The following is a 24,637-nucleotide window of genomic DNA, read 5'->3' as shown; positions in this document are numbered from 1 at the left end:
GGGGGCTGAGACGGGAGGATGGCAGGTTCCAGGCCAGCCTCAGCAACTGAGCAAGACCCTGTTTTCAAATAAAAATGAATAAATAAAAAGGGCTGGGGGTGTAGCTCAGAGGAAGAATGCTTCTGGGTTCAATCCGCAGTACCAAAAACAAAAGCAAAATAAAATCGCCAGACCCTGTTGGCGGGAACGCTTCCATCTGTAACCTCACCCGCTGTCCTTTCTTAGAATTCCGAGGGGGACGCCCAGACGCTGACGGAAGTGGACCTCTTCATCTCCACGCAGAGGATCAAGGTTTTAAATGCCGACACACAGGTAAGTGCTTGAAAGATTGTCATCTAACATCGGGTAACGGAAAACGGAACCCGGGAGCTCGCCCCTCAGCCATCCCAGGAGAACCAAGTCTAGCCGCCGAAGCACTTTCCCCAGGCACACAGGAGAGAACAGGCAGGGACCCCCGGGGCAGAGACTCTGCAGCCTGGGCCTGGAGCCCAGGGGTGAGGAGGAGCTCAGGCAAGAAGGGTAGAAGCCAGCGGGAGGGATAATGCTGCAGCTGGAATTCCAGAGAGGCAAGGGCGAGGGAGAGTCGGAAGGTGTGTGCTCGGTCAGCCAGGATTCTAGCACCTTCCTGAAGCTCTTGCATGCCCAGCCTGGAGGGTGCACGCCGTCCCCTCCCATGCTAGGATCCAGTGGAGAATGCCCGGGTTTCTTACCTGGGAAGCACGTGCCTGCCGTGGCCAGTTTGAGGCCAGCAGCGTTCGGCTCTCCCTCCGTGTGCCTGTATCACCCACCGACCTTAACTTTGATGGGGAAGACAGCGAATCAGGTCAGTGAGGAAAAGTGGCCTTAAAAAACATTAGGCCTGGGAGGTGGAGGCTCGAGGCGCTTAGATGCGGGGTTAGGAAATACCCGGGCGGCACGCTCTGGCTGGGATTTGGTGTGTGGAGACTCAGAGAGACGGAAGGGGCCCCACAGGTGCCCCAGGTGAGGCTGCCCAGTGCCCATGGCAAATCTCCTTCATTTCTTTGTCTCTACAAGGAATCTGGTAGTGACCTACTGCTTTTACGGTCTGCTAATGAACTTGTCTGAGTGGCTTTCAACACTGAAGTGCAGAATAGTGATTTTCTAGTGATATCACACTTTCTGCTGTTATTATTTGACAGTCTTCTATGAAAGGTGCTTTCTGCTCTTCTTTGCTTCTCCCTTTTAATCTATTATTATTATCAGTGTACTATATTATGTATTTTATCATTATTATTGTATTGTACTATAATATCATTATTATTATTGTATTGTATTACTACTGTACAATTATTATTATTATTTATTTTTGGTGGTACTGGGGTTCCTGGAAACTGTTTTACCTCCGGGCTACACTCCCAGACCTATTTTTTTAAATATTATTTTTTATTTGGAAACAGGGTCTCCTAAGCCAGCGCGCGCAGCTGGCTTTAAACCTGCGCAATCCTCCTGTCTCTGCCTCCCAAGCGTGGGGATTACATGCGTGCGCCACCACACCTGGCCAGTATTATACAATTATTGTATTGTAGTTCTACCTCTGAGCTACACCCTCAGACCTATTTTATATTTTATTTGGAAATAGGGTCTAAGTTGCTGAGAGCCTCACTAAACTATGGAGGCTGGCCTTGAACCTGCGATCCTCCTGTCTGTGTCTCCTAAACACTGGGATTACTAGCGTGCGCCACCACGCCCGGCTATTATTATTATTTTGAATTCCTGTTGGTTGCATTTTCCCTTTAGTTATGGAACACTTTCTCGCTTCCTGAGATAAAAACACGTCCTGAGCTTAGCTTGTACTCTTCCTGCCCAGGACCTGGAGCCAGCAATTTCTTCAGGGTACCAAGGCTCCTTTTAGAAGCAATGACCTATAGAAACAGAGCCCTGAGTGCTCTCTGCATTCCTTGTTCCTGAGATATCATTGTTCCTGCGCCTAGAATGAGACAGTGTGTATGTTTTTAAAAGCCATGAGTGTATGAACCCTTCTACCTCTGGGCTACACTCCCAGACCTATTTTTATATATTTTTTAAATTTGCCAGTGTGGCTGGCTTCGAACCTGCGTGATCCTCCTGTCTCCGCCTCCCAAGCGCGGGGATTATAAGTATGCGCCACCACGTCCAGTGAACAAGTTTATATTTTTGCCTCCCATGGGTATCATAGGGTTCTCCTCGCCATCCTCAATCCCACGTGTGCCCTTGTCTCATAGCACAGACCCTGGTTCCTGAAATCCATGTGTTTTTCTAATTTTGTTCTCTGTTTGTTAGTCAGCTTTCCATTACTGTGACAAAATACCTGACATCATAAACTTACAAAGATGAAAGGTGGGGCTAGCGGTATAGCTCAGTGGAAGAATGCTTTTCCAGCATGCAAAAGGCCCTGGGTTCAATCCCCAATTCATAAAAAACAATGATTACGAAGAGGAAAGGGTTGCTTTGGCTGGCGGTATCGAGGTCCCTGGTTGGTTGGCCTCGTGGCCTAGGGCTGTGGTGAGGCAGCTCATCATGTTGGGAATGTGTGGTGGAGGGAGCTGCTCACCTCATGACAGCCAGGACGCAAAGAGAGAGGAAGAGGGTGTGTTTGTGGGGGCTCGCCCCTATCACCCCTTGCAGGGCACGCTCCAATAACCTAACTTTCTCCCCTCTGGGCCCCACCTCCCAAAGGCTCCACCACTCCCAAGAATGCACAGGCTGGGACCAAGCCTTCACCTCATGGACACTGGGGGACATCGAGGTCTAACCACTGTTCTCCCTCCTCCTGCTGTACCCGGCCCGTATCACCAGGCTTCTGGGATAGGCAAAGGAGAGCTCTGCAGGACGTACACGAGCTGGTGCCCTCTCCTCGGGCCTCAGGGGACCAGGGTTGGTGGGGAACCCGCTGGGATCCCCACGCCTGGGGACACCAGTGAGGATCAGGGCTCCCAGCCCTTCTACCTGTTCCCACCTCTCTGGCCCTTTAGCCAGTGTTGTGATTTTTCAGTCGAGCTGATTTCCTGCTCAACCCTCTCCTCCAGTTCACCCTCTAGTGATTGGAGCTCACTTGCTAACTCCTGGTGCACCATCCTCCCGCCCCGGCATCGAGGGACCCTCGCAGGAGGGTCAGCCAGAGGGCGGTGTGCGGGGAAAGGTCACCACCGGGGCCAGGGCTCTGGGGATGATGGATGCAGGCGTCTAACAGCAGCCAGGAGGGAGGTGCTAGAGTTCTGCCTGCTCTTCTCTCTTCCAGGGCCCTTCCCTGTGTCTCCTTGGATGAGCCCTGTTCATAGCCTCGGCCAGAAAACACATGGCTCTCCTTGAAAAATGTGTGCAATGTCCTCTCTTCCCCCCCTCTCTTTGCAGGACTGGGAATTGAACATGAACACAGGGGCATTCTATCTCTGAGCTACATCTCTAGCCCTATCTTTTATTCTTTATTTTGAAACAGGGTCTCACTAAATAGTAGAGGCTGTCCGCAAACCGGGATCCTCCTGTCTCAGTCTCCCGAATGCTGGGATTACAAGCGTGTGCCACCGCGCCCGGCTTTTTAGGAAATGGATTCTGTGGAACCGAAAGGGCACCCAGAGGTTGGAGGTTGAGGTCGCATAAACACCTGTTCTCTTTTTGTGTCAGGAGAACAAAGGCACAAAAGACCAATGATTCGTCTACAGAGGCCATGGGCAAGGTGGTTGGTGCAGGTCCCCGTCAGATGACAAGACAGTGGAGAGTGAGGGACCAGCCAGTGATGGTCAGTGGCGGAGACCCACGATGGAGGCAGATGTGCTGCCTCTGTACCTCCTACTCGGGCTGAGGCTGCTTGGCTCCCGGGAAGAACCCATCTGGCGGGAGCCACTGGCCTTGGTGCCGCCCTCTGCTGTGGGGCCAGAAGTCGAGGCCAGGCCATCTGTGAAGCTGCACACATCTTGCACCAGTCCTGCAGCAAGGGCCTCTTTGCAGAGTCTTAGATGGGGAGTGGGAGGGCCTCCCCAAATGGCAGGCTCCCCGCTTATCTTCCAACAAGGACAGAGGGCCCCAACCAGCATCGTGCCACCCCAAGTGTAGGCAGAGCCGAATATTGACCACTTAGACCGTAAATTGCCATCTTAAGATCCTCTGTTAACTAGAGCAGTGGATCCAGTCAGGGTGTTCCTGCCTTCCCTGCTGGGACATTTGACAATGGCCAGAAATAAAATCTTCCTTGGGAAGAGGAAACCAGTGTGTGCCTACTATTCTCCAGGGCACAGGGTAGCACTCTGCAATGGAGGGTGACCTGGAGACAGAAGGATCTCAGGTCCAAGGTCAGCCTCAGCAACTTAGCAAGACCCTTGGCAACTTAGTAAGATCCTGATCCAAATTTTAAAAATGCAAAGGGCTGCCGGGCGTGGTGGCGCACGCTTGTAATCCCCACGCTTGGGAGGCAGAGACAGGAGGATCACGCAGGGTCGAAGCCAGCCGTGTGCACTGGCTTAGGAGACCCTGTTTCCAAATAAAAATGTAAAAATAGGTCTGGGAGTGTAGCCCGGAGGTATAAGGGCTTCCAGGAACCCCAGTACCACCAAAAAAAAAAAAAAAAATGCAAAGGGCTGGGGGTAGGGCTTGGAGGTAGAAAGCCCCTGAACTTAGTCCATTGGACAAAAAAGATGAAGAAGAGAAGAAAGAAGAAGGAGAAGGAGAAGGAGGAAAATAATAATAATAATAATAATAATAATAATAATAATAATAATAATAATTTGACCCTGAATATTGGTAGGGTTGAGGTTGAGAAAAGACAGTTTTCTAGAATGATTTTCACTGGCCTGTCCTTGTAATGCCCGCGTGGGCCCCGGCCCCTCTCCACAGGAAACCATGATGGACCACGCCTTGCGCACCATCTCCTACATCGCCGACATCGGGAACATCGTGGTGCTCATGGCCAGACGCCGCATGCCCCGCTCAGCCTCTCAGGACTGCATCGAGACCACGCCCGGGGCCCAGGAGGGGAAGAAGCAGTACAAGATGATCTGCCATGTGTTCGAGTCCGAGGATGTGAGTGACACCAGGGTGGGCGTCCCCCCCAGACGCCAGGCGCTCCGGGAGCCCCCAGCAAAGGGAAGGGCTGGTGTCAACATCTCCAAAGGCAGCAGCGATTTTTCTCACACTCTGAGTTTGTGAAGAGAGCGAACACAGCCTTATTTCTCTTCACAAAATAGGTTCTTTGAGAGCTGCTTAGAAATCAAACCATAGTTGCTGGGCGTGGTGGCGCACACTTGTAATCCCCGCGCTTGGGAGGCGGAGACAGGAGGATCGTGCAGGTTTCGAAGCCAGCTGCACTGGCTTAAGAGACCCTGTTTCCAAATAAAAATATATAAAAGTAGGTCTGGGAGTGTAGCCCAGAGGTAGAAGGTTTCCAGGAACCCCAGTACCACCAAAAAATAATAATAATTAAAAAAACCAAACCATAGTTAACTACACCAGGTGCTATGCACTCGAAGAAACCACTTTTATAAGGCTCTTTTCCCAGGCATGGCAACACATACCTATCATTCTGGTGCTTGAGAGACTGAGACAGGAAGATCTCGGGTTTGAGGCCAGTCAGCCTCAGCAACCTAACAAGACCCTGTTTCAAAATAAAAAACAAAAAGGAGATGTAGCTTGGAGGTAGAATGCCCCTGCGTTCAGTCCCCAATTCTAGGAGCCCCTACCCCACATTCTTACCTAATGTTTTGGTTGTACAAATACACAGTTTCGCATGCCAGGGTTGCCTAGACATGTGGGCATGAGAGATTAAGACCTGCCTTTACTCGCACTATTTGGCTTTATAACAGGTGAATTTTGAAGTTTAAACTAGCACAGACTCACTAAGAGGCCACAGAGGGCATGTGCCTCTAGCCCAGTTACTCAGGAGGCTGAGGCAGGAGGATGGCTTGAGCCCAGGAGTTTGGGGCCAGCCTAAACAACAGGGTGAGACACATCTTTAAAACAGAGGCACAAAGGCCGGCCATTTCAGCCGTCGTCAGCAGCGTCCACTTAGGGCAGCAGCAGCTAGCCAAGGAGCCAAGGCTTTCTCATTCACAGGAGGACTTGCAGGGGTCTTGTGGGCCTGGGTCAGTAGAAGAGGGTTCAGCTATTTCCATGATTATGAGACGCAGTGTAGAAACTATGTTTGGAGACAGGGTTCAAGGCTGTGGGGATGGCCGTTGTCTTTTTTCCCAAGAAGTTGAAATGCTCGGAGCAATGGCATATTTATGGGGAGAAGACACCATTTCACTGCAGGCCTGTTAGTGCACAGAGATACACTTGCCATCGTTGTGCAGAGATCTGTGGACCCCTGGGTGGGCATTTCTGAGTGACTGGTCTTAGAGCCCTGGCAGAAGGGACGTGCTCTCAACGGGAAGAGGGTGGGCTGTATAGGTAAGGGGTGAAGGGTCTGCTGGTGTGGAAATCGTGAAGGATCCGGGAGGAAGAAGAGCGTCCAGGGTGCAACCAGTCTAGACGGTTGTGGGCTGAGGGTTGAAGTCAGGGGCTGCCTCTGTGGCCAATATTTTCTCTGTTCAGTAGGAGACACGGCTGAGAGTGGTGTGAGGAGAAATTCACTGGCCTCCAAGTGGCCAGGACCTGTCCAGGGAGAGCACGTAGGAGCTGCCCAGAGAGGAGAACCACATAACTCTGAGGGTGGCTCATGAGTCTCAGGGTCCCCTTTGTAGGATGGAGCTCAGTGGCTCCTGGCCGAGGCGAGGGTGGATAATGACGCATGTGCCGGGGCAGGAGAATCTTTCTTCCTGTCTTCTCCAACACCCCCAGCCCCGCTGCAGGAGGCAGCCTCTGGACTCCTGCCCCGGGGCAGGGCATGTCCACAGGTTCCTGCTGTGGTCCATGCCTATTCCCAGGGTGCCTGTCCCAGTGGACAGCTGGAACTTTTAGGTCTAGTGGTGAAGGGATCCGATGCTGTCAGACCACCCTTCCCAGGCAGGTGACCTTCGGGTAGAGGCAGTCCAGGGGCATGGGGGCCCCTTACATCCCGGTCGGGACAGGCAGACCCCTGCCGTTCCTTGGCTCCCAGGGCCTCTGCCCAATGCTCTCCCCAGAGGCCTTGCCCTCCCTTGGTCTTGTGAGGCTGCCCTGAGACCCAGTGGAGCCCCACCCATCCCTGGCTCCCTCTTTTCTTCTGTCCAGGCTGGTACTGCCACCTGGTGGTTACCCAGGTGTCTGCACCCTGGCCTGGGAATGCCAAGAAAGTAGAGGCTTTGGTCCTAAGAAACCTTGGTGTGGGGTCTAATCTGAGCCCGCAGTTCAAACTAGAACCGGCTCCTATTTAAAGAAAGGCCTGCACGCTCTGGAGCGGGACCCGGCAGTGCGCCTCTCCACACCACGTCCATTCGCAGCGCCTGAGGCGTGTTTTATGCAGAGTGGGAAAGGGGTTTAAGACAATCCCTCCTCTCATGCGCTTTCAGGTCCTGCGAAGCCCATTTCTGGGGGTCCCTGCAGAGTGGATGCAGGTGGGAGGTGGGAGGAGCCAGGGCAGACCTGAGCTGGGCCGGGGGCAGGGGAGGCACCGCTGTGTGCAGGGTAGGGCTCCAGCTCTCCAAGGCTGCCCAGTGTGGCCGGCGCTTCACACAGTCCAGGGGGGGTCTTCAGCTCTCGGCTCTCCTCTCCTCCGCACACCAGCAGGGGACAGACGGGGCCCTGCTGTGATGTCTCAGTGCCCAAGCTCCACATTGTCAGAGCCAGTAACATCCACAGAGGTGTTCAGTTGAAGTGGAAAGAAGTGATCTGAGACGGGCAAGGTGGCCCGCACCTGTAATCCCAGTACTTGAGAGGCTGAGACAGGAGGACCTCGGGTTCGAGGTCAACCTCAGCAACTTAGCAAGACCTTTGGCAACTTAGTAAGACCATTTTAAAATAAAAAGGGGCTGGAGGTGTAGCCTCAGGTAGAATGCCCCTGGGTTCAAACCCTAGTATAGAAAAAAAAAAGTGACCTACTCCCTGGGTTCCGTGTTGGTGTCTGAAGGTCTCAGGACTCTGATGGCCCACAGTCTGGGGCGCCCCATCCTCTGGGAGCGATGGGCACACACACTGCCCCCGCCTGGTTGGCACTGGGCTTGGAGCTCAGGAGAAAAACAGATGCCTCAAGTCTATTTTCTGGAATACAGTGAGGAAAAAGAGAAGATAGTACAGCCACTAATTAGAGATACTGAGCAAATATGCCATCATTTTCCCTGACTCTGAAACCAGAGTCTAAAACCAGAATGTCTGGGTCATAAAGCAGCCCAGGAGGGCAGTGAGGACCAGGCCCTGCTGGTACCCGGCAGGATAAAGCCTCAGACTCAGACAGGGTACCCTGACTACAGCCCAGCCACGGGCCCAGGCTCACTCTGTTCTTTCTTTCTTTCTTTCTTTCTTTCTTTCTTTCTTTCTTTCTTTCTTCTTTCTTATACTGGGAATGGAACCCAGGAACCTTCCAACTCTAGGCTATACTCCCAGACCTATTTTATATTTTTATTTGGAAACAGGGTCTCACTAAGGTGCTGAGAGCCTCACTACGTAGCTGAGGCTGGCCACGAACCTGTGATCCCCCTGTCTCAGCCTCCCAAGTGCTGGGATACAAGTGTGCGCCACCACGCCCAACTCACTCTCTTGGTCTTTAAGCCCAAGCGAGGGTCCCCTTGAAGGGCACCCGCTGCAGCGCTCTTCTCGGGGGCCCTGCGGAGCCTGCATGTCCATGCCAGTGTCGAGCGGCTCCCTCCCCACAGGCCCAGCTGATAGCCCAGTCCATCGGGCAGGCCTTCAGCGTGGCCTACCAGGAGTTTCTGCGTGCCAACGGCATCAACCCCGAAGACCTGAGCCAGAAGGAATACAGCGACATCATCAACACCCAGGAGATGTACAACGACGACCTCATCCACTTCTCAAACTCCGAGAACTGCAAGGAGGTAAGCCGCCCGCCAGCTGGGGCCACGGGAGGCCTGTCCGCGGCTCCTCCGAGCCTAGCGCCCGAGGGACTGAGCCCCGCAGCCCGGCCCAGCTCGCCAAGCCTGGGTGAGAGCGGGTCTCCCCGCACCCTCAGCACAGCACAGCAGCCCTATCATCAGCCTTGGGGGCCCCCGGGGTGTGCGTCTTGCTCCTACCAGGGAGCCCGGCCCAGTGTACAGTGAGATGTTCCTAACAAAGCCGTCGATCACCACGGGTGCTAATGACCTTGAACATGTGCCTTTGGAAGCTGCTAATACCAGTGGGTGCTCAGCGCCCAGGAGACGTTTCTGAAAAGAGCGTGGGGGGCATCTTTAAAGTAGGGCGTGGTGCTCTGGTTGGATGCTTTGGGGGTTTCCAGTGGTAGAGGACTTGGCAGGTTCTAGCAGATTCCTTCAGGGGCCTCTGGAAAGTTCTAGGATGGAGGAGGAAATTCCCTGTGGTGGTCCATACCGGGGCAGATGGTTGCGAGGGCGACCCCCATCCGTGAGTGTGGGGATGGTTGATCCTGGAGGCTCGAGGAGTGACTCGGCGAATGAGTGATTCTGGATCCCTGTTGGATGGATGGCCCTGAGCTCATCCCAAATGAATGATGCTCACAGCTTCTCTGAACAAGTGGCTGAATGACCCTGCTTGCTTGAGCGAGCGAGTGGGAAAATGAGCCCGGATCCATGTTGGACGAATGACACTGAGTCTATTTTGAATGAATGAACTGGACTGTTTGTTGAGTGAATGACAGACAGTTTTTTATGAGAGAGCTACCCTCTGCCCTGAGACAGTGAAAATGGAACTTTCTAGATGAGAGCAAAGGCTGGGGAAGGGGACGGGCCCTGGAGTCTGAGAATGTGCCCGTTGCCTCTGTGGGTTTTGTGGATTCAGGACACCAGAGCCCTGAATGGGTGGGGGACGCCATAGTGGGCGTGGAAGAGGTGGGCTCTGTGGCCCCAAGGTTCCTGGAATTGGTGGCTGCAGGCGGGCTGGGGAGTCCTGGAGGGCCAGGCGGGACGGCAGGCACACATTCAAGGTCATTAACGTGAGCCCTGCCAGCTGGCTCGGGTCCAGGGTGGGCCTTCCTGTGGGTGCCGGGCAGAGGCCCGCGGCCCTCATGCCGTGCACCCCCTACAGCTGCATCTGGAGAAGCACAAGGGTGAGATTCTGGGCGTGGTGGTCGTGGAGTCGGGCTGGGGCTCCATCCTGCCCACCGTGATCCTGGCCAACATGATGAACGGCGGCCCGGCGGCCCGCTCGGGGAAGCTGAGCATTGGGGACCAGATCATGTCCATCAACGGCACCAGCCTGGTGGGGCTGCCCCTCGCCACCTGCCAGGGCATCATCAAGGTGGGTGTGCTGGGGCCCTGCTTCAGCTGGTCCATGAGGACGCCACAGCCCAGAGATGCCCACCCGGGCACCGGTGGGTGGCAGAGCTGAAGTTTGAAGCTGAGACTCTGCTCAGGAGTAAAATCAGCAGGGGCCAGGCAGCCCGGGAGGTGGGGGCAGGTTTCGCTCACCTAGCCTACCTTGAGCCACGCCGACCCCAGGCAAGGGCAGAGGGCCTGTGGGTGGAGAGTGACCATGTTTCCCCGGGGCTTCCCAGGTTAGCTCGGAAAGTTCCACTGCGGAACCCCCCTCGGTCCTGCAGATGTGGGGAAGGGGCTCTGCGTGGACCCAGTGTGAGGAGGCTGGGTTCCATAAGCAGACACTCTGACCGCAGGACCTGTGGGCTTGTAGCTTTGGCAGGCACTGGGCTGCCCAGCCCTCTGTGGCTGGTTCCCTCCTGGCCCCGGGTGGTCCTGATGCTGGAGGAAGCCCCTGTCTCCTTCATCCTTCAGCCTGGGGACAGCTGGAGGACATCTCCAGGCTAGTGCATTTCATGAACGGGCTTTTGGAGATAGATGGCTGGGTAGAGCCTCTGCCCAGTGGGAGAGAGCCACAGAGACCTTTGCCGGCCTTTGGGGGCAGTGGCTCTGGGCTCGTGCGGGAAGGGTTACCCATCACCAGGTGGCTAAGCTGGAGCTGTAGCCACCAAGGGCCAGGCTCCTCTCTTACCTCTGGGTGTCCACCAACCCCAGGACTGCAGCCTAGGCCGCTCACTGGCAGTCCTGTTCTCTCTGGGGCCTGAGGGGCGCTTGGCTCCGGGCCGTTGGCCACTGTGCGGCCTCCAGCACTCCCCCTGCTGAGTGTCCCCAGTCAACCCCTCTCTACCCTGGCGGAGGCCATCTTTGGGGGTGCTTGGTTTTGATGAAGGCATCATCAGGAAGTCCTCCCTCTGCATTCAGTGTGGCGGTGGCCCCCGCTGCGGACCCCTGAGGGCATGGCGCTCTGCCCATTGGCTCGGCTCAGTGGCGCTCAGAGCCCAGCTAGCCTGGTGGCTGGTTTAGACCCAGGTCAGAGACTGGGCTGGAGTGTGGTGGAGTCTCTGTCTGCGCTGCCACCCTGGAAACCCGGCTGGTCTCATGAGGGTCAGGGGGACACTGGTGCCCCTGCACAGAGGGGCCACCAAGACTGAGAAGTGCCTGCCCACCTGCTCACCGGTGCACACTGCCCCTGTCCCGTCCACCAGCCTGGTCATCCTGGGCTGGCCGGGCAGGCGGTGTCACGGGTGAGTCCAAGGACCAGCTGTGCCTCTTGTCTGCAGGGTTTGAAGAGCCAGACACAGGTGAAACTCAACATTGTCAGCTGTCCCCCGGTCACCACGGTCCTCATCAAGCGGCCAGACCTCAAGTACCAGCTGGGCTTCAGCGTGCAGAATGGAATCGTGAGTCCAGCTCCTGGCGGTCGGGCTGGGTACCAGGCGTGGGCTGGGGGGCCAAGACGCACGGGGACGGGGCGGAGCTTTGGGCAGCTCCCAGGGCAGGCCTGAGGGCAGGCGCCCATGCCTCAGCCAGTGTCCACTCAGGAGGGGGACACTGGCTTTGCCACCCAGTGGTGGCGTCAGACTCACTGTCCTCAAGGACCGCATGGTCATTCATTCACTCAGCGGCTGTCTCCAGAGTTGATTCACTCATTCCTAGGCAGACACTGTGATGCACCTGCCCTGGGCTGGGCGCTGGGAGGTGGGTGGGCTGCCTGGGGCAGGTGAAACTGGACTCCACTGACTCTCGGTCTGGCCCTCGGCTGCGCCTGGCCCCCAGGCCACTATTCTCCAATTTAAAGTTCCCACCTTCCCTTTGACCTGAGTTGGGCCGGCATGGCTTTCAGGTCCTTGGTGTGTCCTCCTGACAAAGTCCCAGAGGACAGAGCTGTGTCCTCTAAGTGAACAGACAAGGGGACCGGTCATACCCAGATTGTTTATACCAAGCCCCGAGTGTTAAAGAGCTGAGGGAGAGAGACAGGAGGAAGTGGTGTCCAGGAGAGAGGGAGGGCGCCGTGCTGCCCAGCATAGAGGCAAGCCCCTCGACACGGTATTGAGACAACCATGAGGGGAAAATGTTCGCCTGCTGTCACCCAAAGCCGTGTGGAAGTACGCAGAGCCTGGCTGTGGTCACGGGGGTGGGGGACAAGGCCCACACATATTCAGGACACAGCTAATAAGGGTATACCAGGCATTGGGGGTGCGGGAAGCGAGCCAGGGAGGAGCACCCTGCCTTGCACCTTGTGGGGGCTGGAGTCAGGTGAGTGGGCAGGAAGGTGACTCTGATAAGCCCACACAGAGCTGTGAGCGGCCTTCTCAGACCTGCGGAGTGGATGGGGCCATCGGGAGCTACAAGTGGCAGTGGTGACGGGGAGGCCCTGGGGGTGCGTGACCGGATGCCCAGGGGCAGTGAGGTGGGTGGGGGCTTCTAAGAAGTTTGGGGGTTGCAGCGTTCAGGGTAACAGGCTCCGTGGGCCCTGAGCTAAGGGAAAGTGTAAGAGAAAATAATATGTAATCCGTCCATTATAATGACATAGTGAGGTTCTAGTTTCAATGCACCAGTGGAAGTATAAAACAATGGAAATATAAGAAAATTGGAGACATTTCACAGGGGCTACCAAAAGCACTGTATGTCAGCTAATACCTTAACCAGAATTATTGTGCTTCTAAAAAAAAGTCTGATATCTCCTGGATCTCCCACTTAATGGATAAATGACCTCAGTAGGGCCAGTTACCCTCTGAATACATTTTTCTAATCTTTAAAATGGGGAAATGAAGTTCCCCGTTTTAAATAAAATAAAAGAATAAAGAGACCAGGGATAGTCAATGCTAATAATAGTAATAATAATAGTAGTAGTATTGCACAATTTTGAAGATTAAATTTGAAGATGAAATGGACAGTTTTGAAGATAACATTGCATCTCTCTGAGTCTGATGACGTGCAGAGGGCCCCCAACGTGGGAATCATTGTTCCCATTTCAAGGTGCCTCCAATCCCGGTCAGGGTCTGGGTTCGGGGTGATAATGAGGACCCAGTCAGGTGTGCCTGTGAAAATAGGGAGTGTCCAGGGGTCCCCAGAGTGAGCTTTCCTCATCCTCACCATCCCTCAGTCACCTGTGCCCTCTCCCCAAGGACCCAGAAAATGCAGGCAGGCATACAAATTAATCACACACCTCTGTCAGCCTCTGTAGCCCGGCCGGAGTCACCGAGCCTTGTCTGCTGTTGGGCACACAGAGCCTGGGTGTCCGGGCTCGGTCCTCAGGGCATTCAGAGATGCCCATCTTCCACCACCTCCTGCATGCCCGGGCCGGCCCCCTGCCCCAGCCTGCCCTGTCCTTCCGGGTCCAATGAGCACAGTGACCTCACCTCACCACTTAGCTGGGGTCTGGGGGAAGACGGGGTTTGGGGAAACGTTGGGAGACCTGAAGGTGCTGGTTAGCTCCACGCAAATCCCTCGTGGCTCACACATATTCAAATGGGACCAGTGGCCGGGGGACCATGGGCCTCAGCCCCCAGCCCACCTAGTTTGGCCAGAGGAGCCTGGCCCTGCGCCCTGGGCCTCCCTCTCACGGGCCTCCCTGCCTGGCACTTGGAGAAGTGCCCTGGAGTCCCTTCCTACCCTTACCAGGCCCCCAGCTGGCCCAGGACAGCCACAGAGCCGTGGGTGTGTGCAGGGTCCCGGTCTTCACAGGCCTGGCTGCCAGTGACCACGGGTGGGCGTTGGAGGACACCTGTCCAGGAAGCGACCTTTCTGCCACGGTTTTCTGCCTGAAGACTGCAGAAACACGTCCTGCAGCTGGCGGCAGGTGGTGGGCTGATGGTGCAGAATGAGCGGCTGGGTGCCCGCGGTCCCAGCACAAGGACAGCCGTGGAGGGAGAGCCGCCACACCGAGGCCCGCGAGCCTGGGGCGGGTGCGCTCCTGCAGCTTTGGCCCACCGCTGGTATTGTCTTGGGCCTCCTCCCTCCCACCTTCCTCTCTCTCTCTCTTTTCCTCCTCTCTTCCCAGTTTCCTGTGGGCAGTGGACCCTTGGCATTTTCTTTCTCCCCTCTCTCTCTCTTCCTTTTGTCCTAGGGATTGAACCCCAGGCATTCTACCATTGCGCTACGTCCCCAGCCCTTTTTATTTTTATTTCAAGACAAGATTTCACCAAGTTGCCAGGATGGCCTCAAACCTATAATCCTCCTGCCTCCGCTTCCCAAGTAGCAGGGATTATAGGTGTTCAGCGCCACCAGGCTAGGCTGGTCTACCCTCCTTTCTCCAGAATAAGAGGCCTGGGTGTGGCTGAGTTGTGGCCTCTCCCGGCCCACCTTTTCTTTTAGCCCTCTTTTTTTTTTTTTTTTTTTTTTTGCAGTACTAGGGATTGAACCCAGGGTGTTCACTCCCAGCCCTAATTTTTATTCTTTATCCTGAAACAGGTTCTCACTAAGTTGTGGGGGGCCTCACTAAGTGTCTGAGGCTGACTGTGAACCCGGATCCTCCTCTCTCAGTCTCCCAAGTTACTGAGATGACAAGTTTGCGCCATCACGCCTGGCTTGATTATGTTTTTTTTTCAATAATTGTAAAATACATACAACAATATTTACTACCTTATTTTTAAGTGTCCACACAGCTCAGAAGGATTAGGTACATCCCCACCTGTGTATCAGTGTGCAGAAATCCTGTCACCCTACAAAACTGAAACTCTGTCCCCATTGAACCATGTGCACCTGCCCCCCCCACCCCCAGCCCCTGGTTTCTGCCTGTGAACTCCACGGCTCCACATCCCTCTTACAAGTGGAACCACACGGTGTTTGTCCTTTCGTCTCTTGTTTTATTCAGCCTCCAGTCCTCAGTGTCCATCCCTATCACAGCAAGTGTGGGAATCTCTTTTCTTCTTAAGGCTGAAAATTATTCCATCATGTACATATGCTGTATTTGGTTTTCCCATCCATCCATCCATCCATCCATCCATCCATTCATGACACTCGAGTTGCTCCCCTCTGGCTCCTCCCAACAGTGCTCCATGTACAGGGGTGTGCAGGGTTTGTTTTCCAGTGTGTCTAGTCTCACGGTCTCTCCAGTCCACCTGGCTGGAGTCAGTTCCAGGAATCAGGAGATGGGTAAGCTCTTTGCACAGACCAGGGCATCCCCGTGGCCTTCAGAGCTAGGGAGGGTGGTCCAGTTAAGGGATGGCAGGATCCATCACTGTCTCACAGATAAGGACCTAGGTACTGGGCGTTAACTTGGCCCAGGACTCCCAGCTGGGGAGTAGCAGAGCAGGGACAAAGAGAACAGGTGCCATGTGCCGGGGAGTCTGTGGAGGGCCTGGGCAAACTGGAGACACCTGTGACCAGTATGGGGCCGACAATCTTGCCTGGAGGGCCCATGATTTCAATAACCAAGCATTGGAAGTGCCCTGAAGGCCCCTGATTATGGCTTTAGCCCTCTGCAGCCAGCCGGTCTCTACCCCATGGAGCCCACAGTGGGCGCTGTGCCCGGGGTCCCCTGAGTTGACTGGAAGAGTCTGCCCACATTAGAGCCGGCTCTGCCCCAGTGCTTTTTTCCATTTTCAGCTTCATTACACCTAAAGTACAAAGCATTAGTTTGCAGACAGGCCCCAAATGACCCAATTAATGCTTTTACCAAAGGGATCCTGCCTCTCTCGCTTCCCACAAAATCTTACAAGAAATCACAAGTATCCAGCTCAGAGACAGCAGCCTTCCACCTCCAAAGTGTATGCCAGGAAATTGGAATACACCGTGGCCTGGATCCCTGCAGGGTGTGCCCAAGGCTGGAGGGCCCAGCAGCTCCTGCACTGTGCCCTCCCTCCCAGCAGTTCAGGCTTCAGGGTTTGAGTGCGCCCCCAGCAGCACCTCTTAGGTACAAACCCATGTTCACCCTCTTTCGTTTCCCCTCTTGCTCCTTGTTTTCGCCAGCTTTCTCATCAATGTGGTGACGTAAAATACCTGAGACATGCAACTTAGAGGAAGAAAGGTCTATTTGGCTCATGGTTTCAGGGGTCAGTCCATGATCCGTCAGCTCCAAGGCAGAAACTGCAGCCCCGAGGCCACGCCCCCAGGAATCCACCTCCTCCAACTGCGCCCCAGCTCCCTGCCTGCCACACAGTCTAACCGGGAGACACTTCATATCCAAACTGTAACAGTCCTCTTTTTCTCCAATCTCCAAGAAGAAAGAGATAGCAGCCACTGGGGATTTAATCAAAATAGCCCTTTCTAAGGCGTGTCCTGGCTTCTGGCCAGGTGAGAGGGGAAGGGCAGGCCATCTTTAATCACCTTCTCAGTCTTCAATGAAACCAGTTACTCTGGACACAAAGTACCCATAAGAGCCAGGCACGGTGGTGCCTACCTGTAACCCCAGTCCTTGGGGTGCTGAGACAGGAGGAGCTCAAGTTCATGGCCAGTCTCACCAACTTAGAGACACCCTCAGCAATTTAGTGAGACCCTATTTCAAAATAAAATGCAAAATAGGGCTGTAGGTATGGCTCAGAGGTAAAGTAGCTCTGGATTCAATCCCTAGTACAAAAAAAAAAAAAAAAAAGATAAACAACCACAACAACAGCAAAAACACCTGAAGTCATTTTGGGGGAAGGAAGAATAAAAGTGTGTGGGCAGTTGGGTAAGCAGACCCTAACTGGACAGAGTGGAGCGGCAGCTTTCTGGATGGTGGTGGCCACAGGCACAGACCTCTCTGCCCAGCCCCTGCCCTGGCTGATCACCAGTCTGGTCTGAGTGCCAGGGATCCTTGGTGGTCACCCGGCTCTGCCACAGGAGTGGGGCAGCTGTGGGTGTGGGCTGCAAGTGTCCCCGGCCAGGGCAGGGAGAGGGAAGGGGAAGGAGCCTAGGTTTGGGGAGGGGTGGACTACAGGTGCCACACCACCATCCCCACGTAAGCAGCCACTTTGGAAAGGCCCAGGCAAAACTCACCTCAAGGCAAAACAAAACAGCAGACAGGAGGCGTGTGGCCACCGCCCAGGCCAGCCTGCGGGCAGGGTGCTTCTAAGCCCACGTCAGCCTTAGAGAGATCTCACAGTGGATGCTGGGGCAGGGTGGGGGAGGCAGGAGGAGGCCACAGCGGCCTGTCTTCTGATGGTGTGCCAGTGGGCCTCTGTCCAACTCAAGTCTCCCAGAGGAGAAGGTTGCACCTCAGGGCAGTGAGGAAGATAGAACCCAAAAGTAAAAGAAAGTAACTTCTGCCTCCAGTTTGGCCTCCCTGCCCGAGACCTCCCACCACCACATAGCACCCCCTGCAGGCAGCTGGCCGACCCTTGACATATTAGGGGGCTGACCAGAACCACCTGCGTTGTTGTTCCCTGCCTTCTCAATATGAGAACCATTGCAGAGTTAGTTATTAAAACACCAGTGGATCATGTTTCTCCTCCTCCTCCTCCTCCTCTCCTCCTCCTCCTCCTCCTCTTCTTCTTCTTCTCCTTTTCCTTCTCCTTCTCCTCCTCCATTTTTTTACAGTACTGGGGACGGAGGCCACGATCTCATTCATGCATGCTAGGCTAGTCAGTGCTTTACCACTGAGCTAACCCACCAGCCTAAAACATCAATGAGACACTAACTGGACGTTGGAAGAAACGTTTGGAAGTTTTTTTAATTTTAAAACTTTTTTATTAGTGCATTGTAGTCGTACATCTAAATGGGGTACAAGATGGTGGAGGCACACATACACATATTGCCTAACTAGCCCTTACCCAATCCCCCCCCAATCCCCCCCAACCCCCCAGATTAGACTGTTCCTGGGCTTTTGTTTGATATTAGGCTCTTTACTGATGCCTCAATTTCTTTGATTGCTATTGGCTGGTTTAAAATTTCTATATATCTTTTTGACTTAATTTAGGAAGGTTGTATATATCTAGAAATTTGTCAGTTTCTTCTAGATTTTCCATTTTGGTATAGTCTTTCTTTCTTTCTTTCCTTTCCTTTTCTTTTTCTCTTTCTTTTTGTGGTGCTGGGGATTGAACCCAGGGCATTCTCCCTCCAAGCTGCAGCCCCAGACCAATTTGTTTTATCATTTATTTTGAAGCAGGGTCTCACTGAGTTCGGAGCCTCACTAAGCAGCTGAGGCTGTCTGCGAACCGTGATCCTCTGGTTTCAGCCTCCCATGTGCTGGGATGACAAGCGTGCCCACCACGCCCGGCAGCTTTTTATTTTTTAACAAAGGCAAACTTACAGTCTTCACGATTCTCTCCCGAACTCCATTGGTCAGCTTATGAGTTTATTACCTCATTCCTCCTCATGAGGTGGGGATGGGGCTGCCTCAAAAGAGGACGGGGTTGCAGCTGGCAGAGAATCGCTGAGAATATGTGTGAATTGCACACCAGTGGCCCCCCACCTTCTGCCAACCTCCAGGAACAAAGATTCCATGATGGCTGGGTGTAGAGAGGCCAGATCCCACTGCCAGAATCTGAAGACCGGGGCAGTCCTCCACTCGAAACACAGGGTGGACTGTTTTAAAAACATCTTCTAAATCCTAAGATGTCCCTGTTTGTGAGTCAGGAGCCATAAGCAGAAGTGTCCACCATGTATGGCTCCGTTCACTGCATGACTTATTTTTCTTCTCCCAACTTTGGGGACGTGGTGGAATGCCTGTGGGGTACGAGGGGGACAGGCCTGCTGACCTGGCCATGTCTGCTTAGATCTGCAGCCTCATGAGAGGGGGCATCGCTGAGCGAGGTGGTGTCCGTGTCGGCCACCGCATCATCGAGATCAACGGGCAGAGCGTGGTGGCCACCGCCCACGAGAAGATAGTCCAAGCTTTGTCCAACTCGGTGGGAGAGGTAAGACTACACCGACCTCCCCCCTCCCCGGCGGCCCGTGTCATTTTCCTGGGGCCAGAACCTGAGTCTAGGGCCATCTTGGCTCCTACTGTTTCTATGACCAACATCTAACCACACAGGTGGGAAGCCACTGGCCCCCACTGTGAAACTCACCCTGCTCTGGACAACCTGCCCTTGTCGGGACCTTGGAGGTGCCTCCATCTGTTGATTTGGTGTGCTGTGGGCCTTGGCCCTCCAGGGGCCCCAGGGCATCAGCTGAGCTGGCCAGGCTATCTCCCACCAGCACAGCCTGTGCCAAGGACGAGCAGTCGTGTCGTCCCTTGAACCCTGCAGGTGAATGCCTCTGAGCAAATAGATGGCCAAGATGGCTGAGCAGGGCTCCTCTGCACTGTCCCTAGCACCGAGTCTTGCAGACGGCTTGGCTCCCAGGCTCTCTGGGCCCTGCCTCAGGACACCAGGTCTGGCCCCATGACGCTGGGCTGGCCCTGCCTGCTGCCTTCTTGCCCTCTGCTCCCTGCTGGCTGGCAGCTGCCCCTCGCTAGCTCTACCTGGTGGTGTCTTTGTGGCAGAAGACGACGGACGGAGGTGGCCAGGCTGGTGTAGCCAGGAGCTCACAAGGGACAGCATTGCTCAGCGGAGGCGTAGGGGCCAGGGCGGCGACGCCGCGGTACATGGGGAGTGGGCCCTCCGGTGTGAGTGTGGTAGGGTGTGTGCACCAGTGTGTGTGGGTGTGGGTATGTGTGTGGCACATCTGTGTAGAATAGTGATTGAGAATACGGGTGTTTGTGTGTGGGTGTAAGTGAGTGTGGGGGACAGAAGCGGATCTGAGTGTGTGAGCTTAGGTGTATCTGTGTATGTGTGTGCTTGTGTGCTGAATGTGGGTGCTAGGGTGGGTGGATAGAGGTGTGGGGCAGGTGTGGGTGTGCATGTGTGTGAGACTGAAAGCGTGAGTGTGGGCGTACCTATACACGAGAGTAGTTGTGAGTACATGAGAATTCAGGTGTTAGGTGTGTGTGGGTGTGGATGAGTGGGTGTCTTTGTGAGGGTCTGTGTGGATGTGGGTGTTCATGAGGGGGTGAGTGTGTGTGACCATACGTGTGTGAATGTGTGGGGGTGTGTGATTATTTGTGTGTGTCAGTGTACAAGAGTGTGTGTGTATGTTTTGTGAGGCCTGAGTGATGGGTCTGGAGGGGAGTGTGGGTGTGTGGAGGCAGTACTGAGCGGGGCGAAGGTCTCTGGAAGACATGGGTGATGGCGGCGGTACAGGGAGAGGCTGAGACAGAGCCGGGGCGGTCAGTGGGAGAGGGCCTGGCAGAGTTTGGGTTGGATTCCAGGGTCTGCAGTGCTCCCCCTGGTGGCCATGTGGGGAAGAGGGCCTGGATGTGTGTGTGTGTGTATGTGTGTGTGTGTGTGTGTGTGTGTGTTAAGAGGGGTTCCTGAGGCCCCCTCTCTCTGTCCTTTAGGTCACATCTTCTGGCCCACACTGGGACACTCAGTACTTTGGGCCACCGCCCTGGCCGGTGGGGGAGGGAGGCACGGTTTCCCCTGGTGGTGGGGGGGGAGGGGCTGCTGGCTTCCTTTTACAAATGGCTTCCAAGAAAGGAAAATCCAATTTTCCTAAGTAGATGTTCTGAAATGGCTGCCCTCACGGGAGCGGTCCGCCTCACACCTCAGAGAAATCAATTCAGTGGAGGAGCCGGCCGGATTCCCCTTCCTCAGACCTAAGATGGATTGATTTTCAAAGAGCCCAGAAAGCAGGTGTGAGGGGGGAAAGTGTAATCTTTTAGCACCACTGGGCCTCAGACCTGCCGAGGGGCTGGAGATTAAAGTGTCTGTCTGAATATCCCATCATGCCTGGGTACATTTAGAAAATTAGTCACTGATAAACAAGACTTGAAGTTTCGATGAGTCTAGGGAGGTTGGGCTTCAAATTGGAGAATGACAGAATGAATCGCGGATGGAAAAAGTCATCCTGGGGTGACTGAGGAGATAAAGTCTGGGCGGATCAAAAAACCATGGGTTAGGCAGACCGGGCCTGGGCCGCTGGCCCTACGAAGGCCAGACTTGGGGGCAGCCGCCACCCTTGGCAGCCTCTTTCTGGTCTTTGGGGGTGGGGAGAGGCCAGCAGCACGTTGCCAGCCAGAGATGTCAGGATCAAGGGCAGCCCATAGAGGCAGCAGCGTGGGCCTGGGCGGGCAGGGCTGAGAATCTTTCTCCCTGGTATACTTTCCTCCCTGCAGCCTTGGGGAGGATGGGGTTGGTCTCCCCAGGGACCAACCTCATGACTTTGGAGCCCGGGAGGGGGACCAGGCTGCCCAGGGTCCTCTGCTAAGTGATCCCCAAGGATCACGGGGGACCCGGCCCATGCTCACAGGGCTTTCTCCTTCCATTACTGGGAGAGGCCGACACTCTACACAGAAAAGTCTCCGGGATTACATCTATTGTTGGCCTCAAGGGCACCAAGAGGAGGGAGATGGGGACGGAGGGAGAAGGGGAGTTCAGCCTCCATCTCTTTGTCAGATTCACATGAAGACCATGCCTGCCGCCATGTTCAGGCTCCTCACGGGCCAGGAGACCCCGCTGTACATCTAGACCCACCCAGCCTTTGCCACGCAGCGAGGACGCTGGCCCGCCTGGACCCAGAGGAGCCGGAAGCCAGGACAAGGCCCCGACCCCTGACCCCCACCCAGCCAAGGACACCGGCCCTCCCCAGGGGTGGGCCCACACCACCGGTTTTGTTTGTTTCTTTGTTTTTGTTTGGCCAAAAGGGGTATGTTTTATCAGGGAGAGTTACAGGAACAAACCTTTGTAAGACATTCAAGTATTTTGCCACATCCTGAACTGTCCTGCCCTTGCAATGGATGGAGGGTGTCTGCGGGCACCTCTGCGTGGTGGAGGCGGCATCTTTCTTCCCTGAAGCTGTGGAGCACGAGCCGGATGCCCGGTGGGTGATGCGGCTGTGAAGGGACCTCAGAGGGACGTGGTGTCTGGCCAGGACGGCGGGCAGTGGGCAGCCTCCTCCTGCCCCTGTGCTTAGGACATCCAGGGAGTGTCCCATGGAGCTCCCAAGAGCCCACACAGCCCTCTGCTGCCTCCGTAGGAACATGGAGGACCTGAAGCCATGGGATATGCGTCAAAAGTATGGGGCCACGTGTCTGATTGTAAGTATTTACCCAGAAAGGAGATGTTCCTGAGTTCAATAAAGGATGATGGTCACCACGTCAAACCTCCATATTTATTTAGAAAGTATTACCATTTGGGCTTTTATTTCCGCAAGCCTCCCTGCAGATCTGCAGGGTCTCCCCTGACCTGTGACCACACCTGCTTCCCGTTCTCCGAGTCGCCTGAGTTGCTGTGAACTTATCTGGGCACCCTCCTTTGGACCGCTCCTCCACGGCAGGGCTCCCCGCCAGGTGGGGACACTCACAACCCCACTGGGGCAAGGACGGTGGCACAGGCACCGCCTCCCCCATTTAAAAATCTAGCCACACACTCACACCTGCACACACGAGCCCCCACCAACAAGACCCACCTGGACGAGTCCACCTCTGCCCTGCCCTTGCTGAGACAGCCTGCCGAGAGTGCAGATGACCTGGCCAGCCAGGTGCCCGCCAGGAGCAGTATTAGCGGGTAGGTCAGGGAACACATCCTCCGGTTCAGTTCATTAGCGATCCGTGTTAGCTGACGTCCTTCTGTCTGGAAGTCTCTCTCTCTCTCTCTCTCCCCCCTTTTTTTTTTTTTTTTTGGCCCAGGCCTTGAAGATACACTGTGACTTAAGAAGCCTTACCACGCAGTAACTAAAGCGTTAGGTTTACTGTATTCGAGGAAAAACCTGTGTTGCATGCAGCCGAGCTTAGGAAGACTTTGCGCATATCACTAATAAACCTGAAACCCTGATGAAGAACCGTGTGCCTGGTGTGTTCACTCACCCCTGTGTGTCCGGGTGGCCTCCAGGGCCCGGTGGCGGCAGCGTCCCTCCAGTCTGGGTGAGACCTCAAGAGCTCCCCTCCTGTGAAGCTGGACCGTGGGCAGTAAGGTCACCCTGCAGCAGCCGGAAGTGTCAGCTGCCGCGACAAGTTACGGCCGGCTCTGGGTCCTCACCCACCTGCCCCAGGTGTGACAGGTGGGAGATCATAAAGGCACTTTGCATAATCTCAATCCATGCTTGTCTGCTTGGGAGGCGTTCACACAGAAAGCACACAGGGAGGGGGGCACAGGGGGTTCATTTGGAGAAGTGGAGGCCCCATGTGATCCGGCCACGAGGGAGAGGGGCCGCACTGCAGAGGAGGGGCCATCCCCAGAGTGGAAAGGTGCCTGCAGCGACAGGGCTTGCTCCAGAGACGGCGTCCCGTCATGGAAAGTAACGTGGTGTCCCCGTGGTGGGTTTATAGTCCCTCTGGCACCTTCTTTACACGTATCACATTTGGGGGGTGATTGCCTGCCCTTTGCATACAGCACCTCAGTGACCCCCGGTTCCCGCGGGGGCGGGCAACGGGGACAGGGCTCCGCAGCTGAACTTCCCAGCCCATCTCTGCCACTCCCACTAGGAGGGTCAAAGTGAGCCCGTTGCAGGTCCATCACCTGTTAGTGTCCAGCGGCCGCAGGCCACTGAGGGGAGGGGGACCTTGGCTTCTCCAGAGTTAAGGTTTTTACCTCTAGGAGCCGTGCATGCACAGTGTGTGTGTGTGTGTGTGTGTGTGTGTGCACGCGCGTGTGTGTGAGTTCATAAGTGAAAAGTTGAGCAACCCCTCCTCGCGCCCTCCCTGTGCTGTGGGGTTCTCCCAGCTGATCTGGGTGATGACGGGGACTCAGGCCCGCCTGCCATCACACACTCCCATCCCTCTCCCATCACATGCTCCCTGGCGTGGTCCTGGTGTCCCCTGGCACCGGGAGGGAGGCCACGGGGCAAATTGGGCTTGTGTAAGAAGGCCTATGGAGGAGTCCCCGCCCTGTGAGCCTGGGGGCTTTGGCAAGCAGGACCCCTCCTCTCTGGCCTTCCCAGCACTGCACCACCTACCGCCCAAGCACCCTTCCTGGCTGGGCACCTGCAGTTCAAGCGGTGTGCCCCTGGTTACCAGAGGACCTGCACCAAGCGCTAGCTTCAGCTCCGCCCTGGCTGCCAGGGGCTTCGATGAAAAAACCCAGCTTTACAGAGTGAACTCCTGCCCCATGCCAGGCTGCATGGCAGAACCACGGGAAAACGTTAGTAGGAAACTCCAACAGAAAGGGCAGCAAGAACCCCACCACCACCTCCTCTGTCTCTGTCTCTTTCTCCTCCCAAATCCGCTGGAGTGCAGAAAGCAAAGCAACAGGATGCTAGCCTGCCAGCCAGGGATGGCCTCGCCCTTGAGCGATGGGAAGGGCTGCTCTGCGCCAAGGCAGGAGGCGGCGCCTCTGCGCAGGGAGCCCAGGGAGACTCCTGCAGTGCCCTGGACCACACGTGAACAGGCTTCAAGGCGGAAGGCCAGTGGGGCACAGTGGAACACTCCTGTAACCCCAGACCGGGGAGACTGAGACAGGAGGAGTGCAGGTTGGAGGCCAGCCTCAGCCACTTAGCAAGACCCTTAT

The 24,637-nt window shown here is 55.3% G+C and overlaps 1 protein-coding gene across 4 annotated transcripts in view; it reads left to right on the top strand.

Moving 5' to 3' along the window:
• Nucleotides 1-21,661, top strand: part of APBA2 (amyloid beta precursor protein binding family A member 2) — a gene marked incomplete at both ends in the record, with an annotated part of 78,974 nt that extends 57,313 nt beyond the window's left edge. For 2 of the 4 annotated variants that reach the window (XM_080692782.1, XM_080692779.1), the window contains 7 exons: nucleotides 226-312; nucleotides 4,828-5,013; nucleotides 8,718-8,897; nucleotides 10,060-10,272; nucleotides 11,570-11,689; nucleotides 18,929-19,069; nucleotides 21,590-21,661. In XM_080692782.1, coding sequence (XP_080548908.1) covers nucleotides 226-312; nucleotides 4,828-5,013; nucleotides 8,718-8,897; nucleotides 10,060-10,272; nucleotides 11,570-11,689; nucleotides 18,929-19,069; nucleotides 21,590-21,661 — 999 coding nt within the window. The remainder of the gene's footprint in view (nucleotides 1-225; nucleotides 313-4,827; nucleotides 5,014-8,717; nucleotides 8,898-10,059; nucleotides 10,273-11,569; nucleotides 11,690-18,928; nucleotides 19,070-21,589) is intronic. The other 2 variants (XM_080692781.1, XM_080692780.1) reach the window with 1 other exon arrangement.
• Nucleotides 21,662-24,637: the final 2,976 nt, after the last annotated feature.

This window comes from Muscardinus avellanarius (genome assembly GCF_963383645.1).
Source record: "Muscardinus avellanarius genome assembly, chromosome: 3".
Taxonomy (NCBI): domain Eukaryota; kingdom Metazoa; phylum Chordata; class Mammalia; order Rodentia; family Gliridae; genus Muscardinus; species Muscardinus avellanarius.
This window is presented reverse-complemented; position numbering and strand designations above follow the sequence as displayed.